The sequence below is a fragment of the Gordionus sp. m RMFG-2023 genome, chromosome 1 (assembly GCF_954871325.1).
Source record: "Gordionus sp. m RMFG-2023 chromosome 1, tfGorSpeb1-WG-v2, whole genome shotgun sequence".
In the NCBI taxonomy this organism is placed as follows: Eukaryota; Metazoa; Nematomorpha; class Gordioida; order Chordodea; family Parachordodidae; genus Gordionus; species Gordionus sp. m RMFG-2023.
Genome location: NC_088775.1, coordinates 8,087,658 through 8,107,496, shown reverse-complemented (window position 1 = coordinate 8,107,496; position 19,839 = coordinate 8,087,658). Strand labels below are relative to the sequence as shown.

The following is a 19,839-nucleotide window of genomic DNA, read 5'->3' as shown; positions in this document are numbered from 1 at the left end:
AATTAAAACTATATATACATAATGCATTTTATTAAATATGCTGCACATATTAATTCTCTAATGTTAACTATTGTTTGCATGGTATGTCATGTTCTAACGAATATTTAACTATAGAAAAAAAAAATTCTTTCATTTGAGGTACATTGAGTCTATAAGAGGGCAAACGAAATAATCTTAGTATATAAACAAAAACTGGTTTAAAAAAAATACCCGAAACAATTAGTAGATTTGTTTCTAAAAATTGAAATAAATTATTTTATAATAATTCATATTTATTTACGTAATCCGATAATTTTTCAAACGATTTTAGCCTTGGGTGACCTTTTTCCTCGTCATTTTTGTTGTGATTATATGACCATCCCTTTTCAAACTTTTCATATATATATCATATATAAAATAATGTTAATTATAGCTAAATTAAAATGGCATGACTTTTCTTTTATCTAACAAATTGAAATTCTGAGAATTTTCAATAATTCGCATGATTTCTACCTAAGAATAAATAAAACGTCAATTCATATTGTAAAATTATTACGGGGCCATTGGAATGGAAGTATTATTTTAATCTTATCTTTGTAACATAGACAATTATAAACCAAATCATTGTTCTTATTTTTTATTATTAGGAAGCTCTATTTGTTTCGTTTCTAATAAACATCTTAAGGATCTTATTTATTTGTTCAAAATTCAACATGTTATCCCAAAATTTAAAATGGATCATTTACTTATTAACAAATTCCAAAAAAACATATTAATTGATTAAATTACTATGATTATTTTTTCTAATCAAACCTTTCTACTAGCCCATGAGTTGTGATAATGTTCGGCAAATTTTTGTATCACAAACTCGTAATCACTCAGGTCCTGTGACCTAAATTAATTATTTTTAATAAACATGTGTTATAAATGATTTTAAGCTTTTTAAATAAGATTTCTAAAAGGATATATTATTCATTAAATTAGTCAATTATTATGTTAATCAAATGTAACAAGTATTATAAAATTCATAGAATGATCATGATAAAAAGAATATGACACTTAAAAATATGAGAGAAAAGGTCATTTTTCTTATTTTATCATAAAAATTATCGTTATAACTCAGAAACGTCAACCGGATTAGAAGAATAATGAGTATTTTGAGGTAGCTCTCTATGTATCTTTTCCAATTCTTTATTGAAATATGTTCCAACGGAGTAATCGGGGGGCAGAGCCGAAGCTATAGCTATTAGACATGGTAAAGCTATCTTGAATAGGTCGTGGTTGTATTCCTGTTGTTTTCATGAATAGGTTTATAATATAATATAGTATAAAATCATAGTAACTAATAAAAATATTCATACTCAATTTTTTTTCAAAAAAAAAACAATATGAATTATAATATATAAGAGATTTTAATAAATGGTGTAAAAATATCAAATAAAAAAGACATATTTATTATATATTTTTATTATCGAAATCAGTGTGTATATACTTGTTGGGCCAGGGCATCAAATAACACGTAAAATAAAATGGTGGCAATTTTAGTCTCGCTACCGCTGGCGTATTGAGCTGTGGTTTCAGTGTTAAAAGAAGTGGAATAACTGGATGCTGAATCAGATGCGGCGAAATAATATGCCCTGTTATTCCGGTAAAACCAGGTTAGGACTCTCAAAGGAACGAATGAAAATTCGTTCAAAATTTGCATATCGATCGAACATTTCTTGAGTAATGGATATAACATTTTGGGTGGCAAGGCTCTTGTTATTATTTATTTATTATTAGAAAAATGAGAATATTTTTTGGCAGAATTTGCCACATAGCTAATCTAAACATCTATTAACTATATACTATATAATATTCCTTTCTCTCCTTTCTTTCTTTCTTCTCCCCCCCCTTTCTTTCTTTCTTTCTAAGCTCTTTTTATTTTTCTTTACGATAAGCTCTTTTTATTTTATTTTTCTTTTAAACAAACCTTTTTTTACTAAAAAAAAATCAATCAAAAACAAAAATTTAAAACCCACAATTAATAATTTATTATTTTTTTCTACGCTATTTATATACATATTAATAAATAAATATCTAAAAAAAATAATATTTTAAAATAATATTTAAAAATAATAATAACTATTACTATTTAACTAAATGACGGTAAAACGATACATGTTAAAATAGAAATAACTAATACTACATATAGATAATATAAACGAAATCCCTAGCTACGACAGCTACCCCCTTAAAGAACCTTACGCATCCCCCAGAACCCAGTCGAGTTCGGAGTCCGAAACTGAGTATTTCAACCAGTCAATAAATTCTGGGGTCAAATACGTGGCCCTCAGTTTTTCTATTGCACCTTCCAATTCCGGCGCTTGCTCCACATCCTCCGCACTGCCATTCCAGCGGTTTCCATTGTTCTCTGGTTCCTCTCGCGGCCACGGGGCCATCCCAAACTTCGTCAATTCTACCTCTTTGGACAACACTCCACCCTTCTGGCTGTCAATCCAGCGGCTTCCATTGTTCCCTGGTTTCTCTCGCGGCCACGGGGCCATCCCAACCTTACGCCGCAGAATCATCGATGACGGAGTCCCTCTCCTGCTTTCTCTCCGCACCCCTCTTTGTGGACACCGACTGCGAAGGTGCCCAACGTATAAAATATATATTGAGTATATATATTTTGAGTACAGTGTTAGTAGATGCTGGATATTTGAAGATTTTGAAATGTATTGGATAATGAGACAACGACAGGCCCCGGGTTGGTGGGGACAGTTGAGGAGTCCGAATCTAGCAATGAGGCCAATTTTTGGGGAGTGGAGACGCTGTTTCAGATGTAACCAGGTTGGGCACCTTCGCAGTCGGTGTCCACAAAGAGGGATGCGGAGAGAAAGCAGGAGAGGGACTCCGTCATCGATGATTCCGCAGCGTAAGGTTGGGATGGCCCCGTGGCCGCGAGAGGAACCAGGGAACAATGGAAGCCGCTGGATTGACAGCCAGAAGGGTGGAGTGTTGTCCAAAGAGGTAGAATTGACGAAGGTTGGGATGGCCCCGTGGCCGCGAGAGGAACCAGGGAACAATGGAAGCCGCTGGAATGGCAGTGCGGAGGATGTGGAACAAACGCCGGAATTGGAAGGTGCAATAGAAGAACTGAGGGCCACGTATTTGACCCCAGAATTTATTGACTGGTTGGAATACTCAGTTTCGGACTCCGAATTCGACTGGGTTCTGGGGAATGCATAAGGTTCTTGAAGGGGGTAGCTGTCGTAGCTAATTTCGTTTATATTATCTATATGTAGTATTAGTTATTTCTATTTTAACATGTATCGTTTTACCGTCATTTTAGTTAAATAGTAATAGTTATTATTTTTTTTAAATAGGATTACGTTTATATTATCTATATGTAGTATTAGTAATTTCTATTTTAACATGTATCGTTTTACCGTCATTTAGTAAAATAGTAATAGTTATTTTTTTTTTAAATATTATTTTAAAATATTATTTTTTTTAGAAAAAGATAATATTTATTTATTAATATGTATATAAATCAGAGACATGCAGGCCCGGCCCTAAGCTCGGCCCTATACCCGTTTAAATTTTTTAAATATACCCAGGCCGGGCCGGGCCTAAAAAAAATTTTTTAAAATATATCCCCTTAATATTTTTTATAAAAATTTTTACATAATGAGTTAATGGTTATAAGATTATATTATATTATAGTTGTGATTAATATAATATTGGGTAATGGTTAACACACCTAACACCCACAGATCGATCTAATTATTAATTTCCTGCAAATTTATTCAAAGTATTAATATAATTTTTTATAATTCATATCTAAATTTTTACAACATATTTTACCAAAACAATCAAATAAAGGAATATCTTAAATAAGCCCCAATATTCAAGTATTAATAATATATTTTTTATAATTCATATCTAAATTTTTAGAATATTTACCAAAACAATCAAATAAAGGAATATCATGGCACAAAATACTAATGATATAATTAATAAAATTAAAAATAATATTTATTCTTTTAGAAATACAAATAATAATTTAAAATCTGAGATATGGGCTAAATTTAACATCATCATAGATGAAAATAAAAAAAACATTGGCTACGTACAATGTAAGAATTGTTCAAGTATATTATCTTATAATTAAAAACATGGTACATCACATCTAAAAAGACATAAATAGTGATGGTAAATCCATGAAAATTAATAATTTTTTTTAACACCTGAAAAACCAACCTATAAATGAAATATAAAATATTTAAAAATTATAAAATAAATTATATTAATATTGTGCAATTAGATTATATTTTCAAAATACTATTTATTATACATGCAATTTTTTAAATAGCGATTTATTTTTATTTTATAAATTAAATAGTAAATTAAATACAATATATTCTCAAAATATTTTCCATTTTTATAAATTAAATATTAGTTTTATTTTTTTTAAATGCAATATAAAATATAGTATATGCTCAAAATATTATTACCATTTTTATGAATATTAGTTTTATTTTTATAAATGCAAAAAATATAGTATATGCTCAAAATATCCATTTTTATAAATAACAGTTTTATAATTTTTATAAATTCAATATAATATTCTCAAAATATTATCTTTTTTCATGTATTTTTTAAATAATAAGCGATAATACTCGCTGAAAAATATGGTAAAATACCTCATAGGTGAATTTTTGTATATACCAGGTCGAATATAATTTTAAAAAATTCCGAGCGGGCCTTAAATTTTTAAATCCGGGCCGGGCCGTAAAAATTTTTTTTAAATTTATCCGGGCCGGGCCTTAAATCTTTAAATCCGGGCCGGGCCGGGCCGTAAAAAACTTTTTTTTAAATTTATCCGGGCCGGGCCTAAAAAATTTAAAACCGGGCCGGGCCGGGCCGTGCAAATGGTGCCTCTGCAGGTCTCTGATATAAATAGCGTAGAAAAAAATAATAAATTATTAATTGTGGGTTTTAAATTTTTGTTTTTGATTGATTTTTTTTTAGTAAAAAAAGGTTTGTTTAAAAGAAAAATAAAATAAAAAGAGCTTATCGTAAAGAAAAATAAAAAGAGCTTATCGTAAAGAAAAATAATAAAACTTATCGTAAAGAAAAATAAAAAGGAATATAAGCCCAGTGTAATATATTTAGTATTACCCGTGCGATACTGTCAGCTATTTTTGACACTTTCTTCTCTTTCTTTCTTTCTTTCTTTCTTTCTTTCTTTCTTTCGTCTAACAAAAATTTAAGATAAAAAAGGAGATTTTTTTAAAAAATCATGTTTTATACTTGACAAAACAAAGCAAAAATTCGGATATAGAATTCCTTTGATTCTTGGTGAGAGAATGACAAAGTGAATATCTGTAGGTCGTCAAAAGAATGGTATTCATAAGAGCTGAATGAGGTTCTGCATTGTATAAATGTTCACTGTTTCTGACCAAAAAAGTAAAAACAACGTTGCATAGGTATCGGTTAAGAGCTAATGCTAAATCGCATTCGGATGCGTTTTCCTTTAATAAATTCGTAAAAAAAATTGTTGCTATAAATCAACATCTTTATGCCGTTGATTAAGATATGTAAAGAATAAATTGAGCCAGATCTATTTCTCAAACATTTAATAATTTTATGATTAACAAATGACTAAGATAAAGTTTTAAATTTTTTTAATGTTTCTGGAAATAATAATTTAAATTTTTAAGCAAAAAAAATCAATTCTAACCACGTTTATATCATCACTTATTCTTAATTTTATTGATTATCTAGGTAAGGCAAAGATGAATATACATAAATTTGTAAATTAAAAAAAAATGTATGAACAATTTAAAGTTAAATTACTGAATCCAAAATGATTGCTTGTCGCATATCCAATAAAAATCCGTTTTCCATGATATGGAATAGTGTCTCTTGATCGGGGACTCCATAGACTCGTTCCAGGAACAAAACTATAGAAGCCTTGTGGTCGGGAGTTAGACCAGGTGGCATGGGATGCTCATTTGCTTTTTCACCTTTTTTTGATGTTTTTAAATTATATGATTATAAATGTTAAAAATTAGATAAATATAATATGACCTCCAACGTTATCTGAATCGAAGGTGAGATTAGAATAAAAACTAGGTAGCCTAAATCTCAGGCTCAATATGCCCTTCAAATCGTTGAGTGCAACCAGGCTTCTGAGTATAGCTCTAGCTCTTAGGGATTCTGCCTTTAAGTTACTATTAGTTATCTTTTCGGAGGTGGTGGTATCTATGTTGCCAGAGTCCCCTATGGCACATTTTCCCAATAATTCTATCAAAACGGAATAAAATGTTAAGATCGATTTTCCCAAATCTATGGAATCTTCATCGTTCCTATCATATATTAATGTGGATCATAGTATTAATATTAAAATATGATATTTAACTTTTGGTTAGATGCATATTATGTTTTACAATTATATTTATTGATTTTATTATAAATTTAAGAAACTAACTAAAAGTATTAAATTGGATTGTTTTTTTTGAACATTCTTATAACAAAATACTAAATGATATATTAATTCCTTGTCTGACTTTTGTAGATGTTATAGGAAAAGTGTTAAATATCTAATTAAATTTATTATATTTCTCATTTATGTTCAAAAATTTCGTCCCTTTAAATCTTTATTTATAAATAATTTATCAAATGAATGTTAAATTTAAGCATATAATTTAGTAAATATGATTCAAACGGGTCATAGTAGATGGGAGAAGTTTCGTATGAAAATTTAATTGCTGATTTCATGGCCTTCAGCAAGCCCCCGCTTTGTCCTCTTAGGGCAGGTCCCAAGCTTTCCGGCTTTCTTATCAACAATCTAATGATTAAATTAGCATTTTCCTCCAAACTTTCGCCTGAAAATTTATATTTTAAGAATCGAATAAATTTAAAAAAATAATATATATTTGCTTTTAATAATATAAAGCTAAAGAGTTAAATTCACATTAGCAGCCAGCAATTAGCATCGTTATAATTATATATATATAAATTAATAAAATTACATAACCTATAATATGGATTTTAATAATTTATTGATTAAATTTAAACTTTATATTTAAATTCCCTTATAAATTTAATATTATAGTAATATAATATTCCAAAAGATATCAATTTAATTTAAAAAGAAAGGTTGATGAGTACATATAAGATTATATTGATTTTCAACCACTCGATTTATCACCCAATTACATTTACAATATCTAACAATATAATCATTTCCAACCCAATAACCTTTTATTCATACTTGCATCGATCAAATACTAGTTGTAAGAGGTATTTTCTCCTAAATTTCTATAATTTTGTTGGCTATAAAAAATTTATGGTTTAAGTTAGAAAATTTATTTTTAAATCTCAAATTAGAATTCATGAAAAAAAAGATGCTGCTATGCCAGTATATGTGAACGCGGGTAATGTATATTCATATTGTGTTTATATTACCGTTAACCCACACACTGTATTTCAGAAAATCTAAAAATCTTTCTCCCTCGACAGGATCCCAGCCTATATCTGGGTAACCTCTCCCGGCCAATTTTGAGTTGCTTTGGACTCCACATCTGGCTAAATAAAGAATAACTTTTTCCAAATGACTTTCATTTAAAGCTAAACATAGTTCCGTGTTCTCCAAAAAAGATGAATACGCTACGTCCAAAGGGGTCGATCCTCGGAGAGATGGCTTGTCTTAGATTAACAATACAGTTTAAACAACTATTTAAAATAGATCATAGATTAAAAAAATATCCTGTTTTTTCGGCATCGAAAGATGTCTTATAAATATAACTTTTATATCAATTATCACAGATTCAACATTTAATCATTTAATGACGATGGAATATTAAATATAATAACCTAGAAGCATAGTGGCATGGTCCAACATATAGCTTAAATGTTCGAACATAGCTTGTTGGTTTTTAGCACCCGTTCTGCAAAAGAAGCACAAAAATCTACAGCAGGCCGTTATAATTTGGCAATTCGAATCCTGATATTAATACAATAGTTTTATTTTTAAAAAAATGTTATCATTGTGAATCTAGAATTATAACAATATCTTTGGGCTTCATCTTATTTCTATATCATTCAAACTTCAGAGTCAATTTTCTAATTTTTTAAATATAACACTTTAATTCTCCTTGCATGCATGCATATAACTTCGTTCATATAATAATTTTTATTATTATTATTAAAAATAAAACTCTTATGTTATCGTCGGCTAAATTAACGATTCCTGACATTTTGCTAAGGGTATTTATCATGACTTCTATCACATTTTCGTGGACTCCCAGAAGACGAATCAAATTTGGATGTTGAAAGAAAATTTTGTTATTAGCTAATTCCCTATATTTAATAAAAGTTATTATATTATTAAAACGATATTGGTATAAAATCAACTGTATTATATGTCATAGTCACTTTAGATGTATGATTAATAACTTAAATCAAATTGGGCAGTGCCAATAAATAAATTTAAAATGACATAAGAATGTTTTAAGTTTATAGTAAAGGCATTCTACTATGCATACTGAAACATTTTTCCACAAATTATATTTTAAATTTTTTTTAAAATAAAACACCCTCAACAAATGATTACCAACTTCCAAAATTATATATTTTCTACGTTTTTTTGAAATTTGAATAATCTGATTTTGTTGGAAATGTATTCTAACATGTATAGAATACCTATCCTATAAATTTCAGACAATTTGTTAAGATATTATACCTATTGAGTAAGGTAATAGGCATATTGCTTGACTATCCGAACTGACTATAGCATATAATATATTATCTTAAAGTAAGTTTAAAATGAACTTTATTAGAAATATTCTTTATCGTTTATAACAACCGTAGTCAGTAGTCTATAAATCAGTTTCCTTGTTCAACAAAGCCAATATAATGACTTATCTTAAATTCTGATATTTTCTTATTTAAAAAAAAGAGGTTATTTTTTTTATAATATACCAGAGCCCTTTAAACATAATTTTCTCTTCCGAAATATCCATTTGAACATTTAGCAGAGATCGTATTTTAACAAGCATGTTAAGAAAACTCTTGAAATCAGAACTACTGGTACCCTTGATTGTGTATGTTTTTTGCAAAGCTTTGTACACCTAATTGTAAGATATTATTTTTGAAGGTAAGATTGGGATAACGATGTTTTAAAAACTATACAAGATAATAATTTTGGGGTTTAACTCATTTCTTCTTTAGCACTCGTTTTGGAATATCGTACTCCTCTCAATTATATCCACATGCTTATTAACAATTTAATCTACTTATTTATACATTTTAATAGATTATGAAAAATCTATTTATCTACTTTATATAATATATGTATTATATTAATATTCTATTTAATCTGTCCGTCTGTCGGTCTGTCTTTTAAATCTGTCATTAAAATTTAATAAATAAAAGGTTTAATTTCAAGTTTAAATTAAAGTGAATCATAGAGTTATAGTTATTTTAAAGAGTTTGAAAAAAAAAATTTCAAATTTTTGAACAAAAAATCTTTGAACATTTTTTTTTGAAGAAATGAGATTTTTTACCTAATGCCAAAATGTTTCCTTTTATAAGTAAGCCTTTTGTAATTTTCATGCATAAAAAATCTTAAAATTTTCAAAGAATATATTTGCGAAGATTTTTTTTGAAACTATGGTTATTTATATTTTACTTCTTGGTGTTGGTTATATTGTCGGTATAGTAAAGCGAATATTTCTCGGACCAAGTTCGGGTCGCTGATATGGCTCTCCTTAGCCCATTTAATCATAATTTTGATTATCAGGTCGCAAAGAGTGTCGTAAGTTAATTCGCCCGTTAATGATTGAGCATTTTTATCTTCCGTATTCTGGTGGCTCAATTTTTCGACGCAATATGTGACTATCCTCTCAACTAAAGGCACGGACTCTTGATCTTTAATACCATCGAGATTTAGTCCCTCTGTCATATTGAATGATTCTGAGGTGAAAAGTAAAACGTTAATTAAACACTTATTAATGGTTTAGAAACCTAGTTATTAAAATATTCGCGACGTTTGTAAAGTATGTTTTATAACATGATATATCTAACTGAGCTGAATGGTTTGAGAATACACTTTGATTAAGTTGTACAAGTTATTCATTAAAAGTAAACCTTTACAGTAAAAAACTTAAAATAGCTAGGTTTTTTTAAAAATAAATAAACTGTTGATAAAAATAGAAATAAATTAAATTTACTTAGCAAAGACTCGTAGAAAGTTATGAGCTCCAGTCTTTGCTCCTGTCTCAGGTGACAATTATCATCATTTGCCGCTTCGTCAAGAATGTCACTAGATATATTACCCTTATCCTTTTTGAAAGACAACAGAGATTGCATCTGAGTTATGGGTGGACATCTAAATTCTTTAGTCATCTTAGCTGCCAGAGGAGCTGGCAGATCGGAATTTTTGATTTCATGGTAACGGTACATTTGATCTCTCTGCAGGTTACGGCAGAATTCCTCAGAAAATCCAATTATCGATTCTATCTTAAAGCGAAGCCTTAGGTCGCAAATATTTTTCAACAGGAGGCATATCTAATGATTTGGATATTATGTTTTTGTTTTACGATTTTCATTATGTAGGAATGTCTTGCTTATCAATAAGATCGGGTTTTTTATAGATTAATATTATTAATTACTGATATGGAATAATAAAATTGATCTAGGTTAAATAATCAAAACATTATACAAGCACTCACACATATAAGTTTATTCCTACCTCTAACTTAACACTCTCGTCTAAATTCAGATCAATTAATCCTCCAGTTTTATATTCTAGTGGTGCTCCTTCTATTTCCTTGGGATCCAATATAGTAAGTAACATCAACATATCCTCCGTACTGATATAACCCATCAATATCAGTTTGTTACAAACCTTTAACAAAGGGCTTTTATTTTAAAATTAATTATTATTAGTATAAATAATAATATAACACCATCAATAACCGACATATATACAATTTATCTCCTTCTCATCTTGACTTCTTTAAAAATTAAAATTATTCCACAGATTGACATAAGTTAAGGAGAAAAAAAAATTAATTTTAAAAACTTTATATATGCATCAAACTACTAACCCATATAAAGTAGTATAATTTCCTCCGATAGGATCTCTACAGAGACTTAAACCTTTCAAAAGAGAATCTTTTAAAAATGATAATGCGTATTTCTTTAAGTCTAAAAGCGGAAACGGCGGAGGATCCATCTCATTGACAGCAGATAAATCTTTCACTCTACAAACAATTATAATAATTATTTCAATGAAAATAAAGTTAAAACAATTTGACTTTTCATCTTATTTATGACCATCTTAAAGTTCTATGCGATAACTTATGGTTAAGTATAAATAAAAATATTCTTGAGTTATTTAAAATTACTATATAATATTCGCGTAAAAAAAATTAATAATTATTGTCCCGCCCTTAGAATTGAATTGGCATATTATATTTTTAAAGACTTTATTTAATGATTTTTATGTATATCATATAATATTATTTTTTGACTTTATAGCTAATTCGTTTTTTTTAAATATAAATATTATGAATCGGATTAAATAACTTGTTATTCTGAATATTTGTGGTGGAAGGGTATTTAGGCTTGAATGAGATGGATATCTTGGATTTCAAAAAATATTCAAACCAATCTTGTTCGTCAGGCGACTTGAACATTTTAAAAGATAGAATATTTTTGGTCAAAGGAATAATATATTCATCTTTGGTTAATTCGAAACTTTTCGATATAGGTTCTATGAACATGGCTATCATCAAGTCGGTGAACATATTTCTTAAAGAACCCGGCATGACTGCAATTAAAAAAATGGTATAAATTAATTAGCTCTATAAGTTTATCGTACATAAAGCTTGGAGGTATTATAGTCAAAACTATATATATATATATATATTTGGTAGGGATAGAAATTTATTAAACATTATCCAATATCTATCTTACCTTTTACTATATCTCTAATCTAACCCTTCTATAACTGCTCGAATAAATTATTGGTTTTTAAGGAAGAAAAAGATTGTGCATTCTCATTAGCCTTTAAAATTAGATGGGGAAGGTGCTATTTGCTATATATGATGTTTGATAATTTTATTCTTAATATTTATACTTGGAGAAAATAATTATGCGATCAGCAAAAAAAAAATTAATAATTACGATTTAAATTAAGAAGAAAGGCACTTAATTAAAAAGTTATATTATTATTATATATATATATAAAGAACTAATATTTTGGAAAGATTTACACATAGATTGTAGGCAAAATATGAATTGGCGTTGATCTATGAGCTCTTGACAAAGCATATGCGATACTATAGTATTACCATGGGAGCAAAGCGCGCAAAATAATTTCATGGTGTTATAATGAAAATCCAACAGTTCAGGGTATTCATTGAGTTCCAATATATCTAAACATCTGTTTTCCTCAGGAATTTTTATGGCCATCCAATTTTTATCGCTGTCATCAGCTAGCATGCTCCAACCTTTACTATTGGAAAGCTTTAAACAGTGAACCTTAGTAAAATTTTCGCTAACCCTAGTTAGGGATTTTGGGTTCAAGATTTGACAGTTTAGCCTAGGTGGACATTGGGCAGAATATATAGTGTTATTATCATTATTATTTTCCTTCGTTACATTAAGAATCTTGTTAAAGTAGAAAGAAGACAAGGGTAAGCCATCATTCGTGCCTCCTAGCTCAATTTTTAGGATTTCTTTGTTACTCGTGGAAGAAGTTTCGAAAAAAACTGCGGGGTAGAGTTTGAGACCCAAGTCGACCTAGTGGATTATTTTGTTTTTTTTTGCAGAAATTTACCGTAAATACTAGTTATAAATAAATGTCACTATTTACTTATATGAGGAAATTTTAACAAATTTTAGTTATTTTTAGGAGAAAATGTAAGTGCAACTAGTTACTTCTTGGAGGATCCTTATAACTTATTAGACTAGTTAATTATTATAGATTCGGTTAATTATACTATATACTACTGACAATTTTATTTATATAATCTATGTTTCATAACAAAAATTATTTTATATAAAAAAATTCCTCTTATAGAAAAAATCCTCTTTTTTACGCGAAAAAAAATTAACTAAAAAAACATTTCATTCTTTTTTAAAATAAAAATAAATTACAATCTTCGAAGCGTAAAAAACATTATTTTTTATTTTTTAAATAAAATACAAATATAACCTTGACAACGTTCAAAAAATAATAAAACACAACATATATATTTCTTAATATGACACGTCCACCCACAAAAAACATTGTCTATTTATATTATTCTGAATGCATACCCTTTATTCCTGCCGTAATAACAATTCCTCTAAGTCATCCACCGTAAATTCTTCTTCTTGTTGCTCACTCATTATCTCTCTATCATTCATATCACCCGTCGTACTTTGCTCTACACAGACATTTCCACAAACATCGTCAGCAGTCGCTAATACCGATTGCACCGGCCGTGGCTTTATAACTACTTCCTTTCGTTGGGTCATATTCGTATTGTCTTGAACATCTTCCTCAGCCGACACGCCTCTCCTCATTTCCTTTCTGCCAATCGTATGCGAACTTGTCCATAAAGGGAACGGAATGTGATCACGCCTGGCCAATCGAGATCGAGCTTCCCCCCTGTTCTCTATAGCTGAAAGTTGTTAGGGTGGGACAATGCCTTGAAATGTGGCCCACACCCCCACATCCATAGCACTCAATTGGCCCCGGTCTTCTCCTGCTGACAATTCTTTTAGAGTCCTGAATTATATCCCTCCGTTCGTTTTCTCCCATTATATTTACCATTGCTGCACTTTGTTGCAATTTCCAAAAAAATTTTTATTGTAGTTAACCTGAATAAAGAAACAATTTTTTTTCTGTTCTTGCTTACAATATTTTCCCGATATAAAATTTTTTTTTAAATTGAAACCTGCAATGGAAACTTGGTATATTAAAACAAAGAATGATATGATAATAGAGATGAACTTAGTTAAGACTAATAGTGACATGGGAATGATATATAATGATAAATGGAAATTGCAACAAAGTGCAGCAATGGTAAATATAATGAAAGAAAACGAACGGAGAGATATAATTCAGGGCTCTAAAAGAATTGTCAGCAGGAGAAAACCGGGGCCAATTGAGTGCTTTGGATGTGGGGGTGTGGGCCACATTTCAAGGCATTGTCCCACCCTAACAACTTTCAGCTATAGAGAACGGGGGGAAGCTCGATCTCGATTAGCCAGGCGTGATCACATTCCGTTCCCTTTATGGACAAGTTCGCATACGATTGGCAGAAAGGAAATGAGGAGAGGCGTGTCGGCTGAGGAAGATGTTCAAGACAATATGAATATGACCCAACGAAAGGAAGTAGTTATAAAGCCACGGCCGGTGCAATCGGTATTAGCGACTGCTGACGATGTTTGTGGAAATGTTTGTGTGGGGAAAAGTATGACGGGTGATATGAATGATAGAGAGATAATGAATGAGCAACAATGAGAAGAATTTACGGTGGATGACTTAGAGGAATTGTTATTGCGGCAGGAATAAAGGATATGCATTCAGAATAATATAAATAGACAATGTTTTTTGTGGGTGGACGTGTCATATTAAGAAATATATATGTCGTGTTTTATTATTTTTGAACGTTGTCAAGGTTATATTTGTATTTTTATTTAAAAAAAAAATAATAATAATGTTTTTTTACGCTTCGAAAATTGTTAATAAAAATAAAAAGATTTTTGTTATGAAATATAGATTATACAAATAAAATAGTCAGTAGTATATAGTGGAATTAACCGAATCTATAATAATTAACTAGTCTAATAAGTTATAAGGAGACATAAATATGTTATTTCAACTTTAAAATATGGTTTTGAAAATTTCAAAAGCTTTTTTTAAAGGTAAAAGTTCGCGTTTAAGGGTTTGATTTTCAGAAAAAAAAACTAATAAAGTTAATAAAATATAAAGTTGCTATTATACATAAAATAAAAGTTCTTTGTCACTTTTTTCTATTAGAAAATAATTCAAATTTTTTAGCTTTTTTCAGATAACTATTATATCCTGCAGAGTTGTTTTTAATATCTAGATATAGATACATGGTTAAAAATGTATCTCTCTTCAGATGCATATCTACAAAAGTATCTAGATACATTAAAAAATTCCCAAGATACATTTAAGACTCAATTCAGATATTTAAAGTGTGCAGAATTCCCCATAGTTAAACATCTATTGTTAAAACTCAAGGTGCAAATTGAACCAAATATTTTCTTTTCCTACAGTTTGATTATTTATTTATATTTTAAAATAATTATTATAATTCTCATAGTTTCACTGAGGAATTCCTGTTTAAACACATCTTCGCCACATTAAAAGGTCTTTCAACTGATGCGATGGAAGGTAGGATAGTGCCCATCTTTAGAATAATCAGTCAAATTAAGATAGGTGTTAAAATTTATGTCCTCAACAATATCCTCTTGTGGGTGTTGTAAAAAAATAGCCTATTTTATCTTTTTGATTTTATTTTGAGATTGATATTATTCGGAAACTTTAAAAGTTAATACTAATAGCTGCGTCAATTCTTTCTTTTTCTTGAAATTTTTTGGCATTTAAAGCCACTCCCATCCATTTAAAAAAAAGTTCCTTATGTTGTATTGATTGTTTCTTCTTTGCCAGTATTATTAATATTTAATTAATTACATCTAAATTTAAATATAATATTTATAAAAAAATTATTATTATATTAATACCATAATTTACAATATTTTTGTCATCCATTGTATAAAATAAGACCTACCTTGAATTGGAAAGTAATAAACTCTGAGGTATCAAAATAATAAACAAAGTAAATATAAAATTGGAGCAAATTAAATTTATATGTAAATAGTTACAGCGTGGCTAAAAAATGTATCTGTAAGATACAGTAAAAATGCATCTGAAAACGTGTATACTTTTATAAAAATAAATCTAAATAAGATACAGCTACAACATTCTTGTATTTGTATCTAGATACTTTAATAGCTCTGATATCCTATACCTAGTTTCCTTTCTTTTTTTATGTAAAAATATATTTCAAAAATTATTTTTAAAAATTAGAAGAAGAAGAAGAAGAAGAAGAAGAAGAAGAAGAAGAAGAAGAAGAAGGAAAAAAAAACTTTAAAAGATGTATGATCGGAATCTTTGCCATTCAAAGTAAATCTCAGCTTCCCTTTTGTAGGATTTATATAACACCCCACCAAAACACTCGTTGATATTTTGACCTCCTGCTCGATATGTTTCTGCAAATTGGCTACGTTTATTAGGACGCAGTCACGATTGTAATATCTTTTTATAAATCGTTCGAAGAATTATTTTAACTTTAAATTAGTTTTTTTTTAAAAAAATGATACCTAGATTTAAGACTTATTGTCTGGCCAATTCGAATTAAAGCGAAAAAAAATAAGCCAATAATTTTAAATCTATTAATTAAAGCCCCTAATCCTGGCAGAAATATCATTGCAGCTAAATAACTTTCAACAAGTAAAAACGTCTCTTTATCTAAGAAATTACCCTAATCCCACATAAAAAGGGGACAAAGATATATATGTCCTATGGGGATTCGGAATCCATGGGGATTTGGAATCTCTCAATTTAAAATTATTTACCGAAGGCGATTTAAAAAAATTTACAATCCGATTTAACCCTAAATATATTCTAGCATGTGTAGCGTGCCCAAACCGTAAATTTCAAACAATTTTTTCAATAAACTTTAGAAAGAATCCTAATTTATATTAATTTTTATATGGATTTTTCATATAAATCTAAAAAAATACCAAAATGTCTATGGCTTAAATTGGCTGAAATTTATAGGGTAAATACTCTACACATGCTAGAATACATTTTCGGTGTAATCGGATTTTAAATTTTTTTTAAATCGCCCTCGGTAAATAATTTAAACTTGAGAGATTCCGAATCCCTATACGACATATATATACCAAGTAAAGAAAACTTATAATAAGAGTAATGATATTATTCGGGTTCATGTTTCTATCTTTCTTTCTTTTTTTAAAAAAAAATTGCTAATTTTGGAATTGTAATACGTTTCATTAATGGATCTGGGACCGGTCCCTGAAATCCTTATCTCGGTGTAACGTATTTTATCGAAATTGAAATTTTCGTAATAATGATTGAACAGTGGCGTGATCCAGCCGACGTATATGCTTTTAAAGTTTTGACCGGAATATATTCTGACACCGAAGTAAAAATCCTCGAGCTCTTTCCATTTGATAACTTTTTCCAAAGGAAGAAAAAAAAAATAATTTATAAAATTGAACGGGCTGGATTTTTCAGATTTTTTAAAAAACAGCTGTCTCAAGATTTTAGCCAAGTACAGTTACCCAAGCTTGGATATTTTGCCCACAGATGGTAGAAAGTTCTGAACATCCATTGGCTAAATTTTGAGGCTTTAGGTAAAATCATATTTTGGTTAAAATCTTGATTTCGCTGTTTTATAGCCTTTAACAACACTAAGATTAATAATATCAATCCTAACAATATTCAAAAAAAATTTTTTTGTATATATGATTAAATAATATAATACTATAGCTGAATGATCTTATTTATTTTATAAACACATTTCAAAAAAAATCTATCCAAGGATTATAATTTTACCCTCATTTCTTGGGCCGATTGAATTTGAAAATTGATAATTGGAAGAAATATCAGGTTCGACTGTATTTTTAACGATTTGTTGACCATTCATTTTTGAACCTTCTTCGTCTCCGCCATTTTGATCCTCTAAATATAGTATAAATTTAGTTATAACATACGCCCAAAACTAAAATCGAGCCCGATTATATGGTCCGGACCGTAAAATTAAAAATAAATAAACTTGGGTCGGATTGGGTCAGTTTGATTTTTTTCTTAAGAAAATCTTACTAATTAACCAGTTGGAAAATGATATAAAGCAGTGTTTAATAGTTTAATATTCATTTACTACTTAAATTTTCCCCCGCTCCCCTCGAATCAATTTGCAAAATACCGTCAAAATTATTCGAAATAAACGAAATTTTAAAAATTCCGGGCTGGGCCATAAAATGATATTAAAAAAAAATTCAAAAAAAATCCGATTCGGAATTTCAAATAAAAAAAAATTTCGACCTTTGCTGGTTGTCTGATATAATGTGTTCATAAAAATTAGGTTTTATTGGTCATACAAATTTGTCAATTATTTTATCATTTATTTTTGCCTTTTATGATTATATTTGGTCAAAAAATGATATTAACAATATACACTTTTCTAATTCAAGCATAATTTAGAGGAATACGGACATTACAAAGTTTAATAATAATGCGAAACTTTCACTCAAAAGATACATTGAACAAAATTGAAAAAAAATATCTAATAATATATTGATAATTTTCAATTATTTTATTAAAACCTTCTTCAGCATTCGCAGTATTGGGAATATCGATCTTTAAGCTGATTTTCTTCCTGTAGCCTTTGGCATAACCTGATAATATTTTGAATTTTGTTTAAAAATTTCGTTATAATCCTTTATTATTATTAAAGTAATCCCCACTGGACTTACTACACATCATATATAAGAATGGGCGGTAACTCCTTTTTATAATTAAAAAAACTTTATATTATGTTGATTAATATAAAGCTTGTAATTCGAATCAAAATTTTGAGAGTAATCTAGAGTCATTAAAATAATTACATGTGATAGAGGTAACACAATCATTAAAATGTAATACTAAAATATTGGATTATATATTTTTTAAATCAATTAGAATAAGCCATGCCCATCCCTGATCGTATATTTTTAAAATTCCAACATAGTAGAAGTTGTATAAACATTTCATATTTTTGTTAAAATATCTATGGGACACTTTATATAAAAATTTAACATATATATAAAAATTCAAAATAAGACTGTATCCAAAACTATTTTTTAAAAAAAATAGAAAAGTTCCAAAACTTTCGCCCAATTTCAAAATTTTAATTAAATCACATGTTATTCAATTTTTGAAATTTTATAAATTTTCTAGAATTATATTTTGGACACGTTTTTATTTTATTTTTATATTTAAAATAGCTCATTTATTAATTTTCATTAAGGTTTCGAAAGTTTGTGAATTTAGTTTTTTGTTTGCAGAGTTTAACGAGACAGTCTAATAGTCATAATAAAATCTATTTTTTTTAAAAGATAAAAGTTCTGAAAAATAGGATATTAAATTTATTACTAAAAAAAAATATACCAGAATCGCTGACATCCGGAACGACTGCAGATATTTTTTCAGCCATTTCTCCGACCCGCTTCTTAGCTCCTTAAAAAATAAATGCAATATTATTTTTTTAAAATATAAAAATAAATATTACGATCTTTGCATATATTAACGATATTTATTTGGTTCAGTTCTATTAATACTCTCTTCATCATACCTTGTGTATTTTAAGAGTTTATATATCTGACATAGAAAGAATGGATCAGTATTTCTTGGGTTAAATCACTTAGATATATTTCAAAGAAGTTTCTTATATGCCTCAATTTTCGAGAAAAAATAATTCCCTAACCCGCCCATATATAATTTCAATAGCTAATATTATAAAATGATAAAATATACCACGTTGAATATAATATAATTAATTTAGTTTTAATTTTGTAGATAAATACCTCTGAAACTTTTTCTAAATGTCTTCATCAAAAATCCATCATGGCCTTCGGGTACTGTGTTAGTATTTAAGATTTCCAAAGATTTTTTCACGGGGTAATTCACAACACTCTTTCTATATTTTTTTAAAGTTTCGTTTTTAGATAATTAATTGATACATTTTTGAAACTAAGACCTAATTAGTAAACGCC

The 19,839-nt window shown here is 28.5% G+C and overlaps 1 protein-coding gene across 6 annotated transcripts in view; it reads right to left on the bottom strand.

Moving 5' to 3' along the window:
* LOC135922234 (ryanodine receptor-like) overlaps positions 1–19,839 on the bottom strand; it is a 98,502-nt gene that overhangs the window by 35,149 nt on the left and 43,514 nt on the right. For all 6 annotated transcript variants that reach the window (XR_010570801.1, XR_010570802.1, XM_065456646.1 and 3 more), the window contains 24 exons: positions 19,651–19,763; positions 19,235–19,303; positions 18,412–18,483; positions 17,642–17,767; positions 17,071–17,260; positions 16,147–16,315; positions 12,252–12,780; positions 11,563–11,806; positions 11,082–11,237; positions 10,724–10,892; positions 10,203–10,539; positions 9,662–9,945; positions 8,953–9,101; positions 8,190–8,331; positions 7,846–7,975; positions 7,438–7,677; positions 6,695–6,854; positions 6,058–6,335; positions 5,824–5,993; positions 5,278–5,498; positions 1,472–1,736; positions 1,099–1,268; positions 793–871; positions 281–370 (listed from right to left, as the gene is read on the bottom strand). Coding sequence is in view for 4 of the 6 variants with exons in the window: in XM_065456646.1 (XP_065312718.1) it covers positions 281–370; positions 793–871; positions 1,099–1,268; positions 1,472–1,736; positions 5,278–5,498; positions 5,824–5,993; positions 6,058–6,335; positions 6,695–6,854; positions 7,438–7,677; positions 7,846–7,975; positions 8,190–8,331; positions 8,953–9,101; positions 9,662–9,945; positions 10,203–10,539; positions 10,724–10,892; positions 11,082–11,237; positions 11,563–11,806; positions 12,252–12,780; positions 16,147–16,315; positions 17,071–17,260; positions 17,642–17,767; positions 18,412–18,483; positions 19,235–19,303; positions 19,651–19,763 (4,552 nt within the window). In the remaining 2 variants the exon portion in view is untranslated. The remainder of the gene's footprint in view (positions 1–280; positions 371–792; positions 872–1,098; positions 1,269–1,471; positions 1,737–5,277; positions 5,499–5,823; positions 5,994–6,057; positions 6,336–6,694; positions 6,855–7,437; positions 7,678–7,845; positions 7,976–8,189; positions 8,332–8,952; positions 9,102–9,661; positions 9,946–10,202; positions 10,540–10,723; positions 10,893–11,081; positions 11,238–11,562; positions 11,807–12,251; positions 12,781–16,146; positions 16,316–17,070; positions 17,261–17,641; positions 17,768–18,411; positions 18,484–19,234; positions 19,304–19,650; positions 19,764–19,839) is intronic.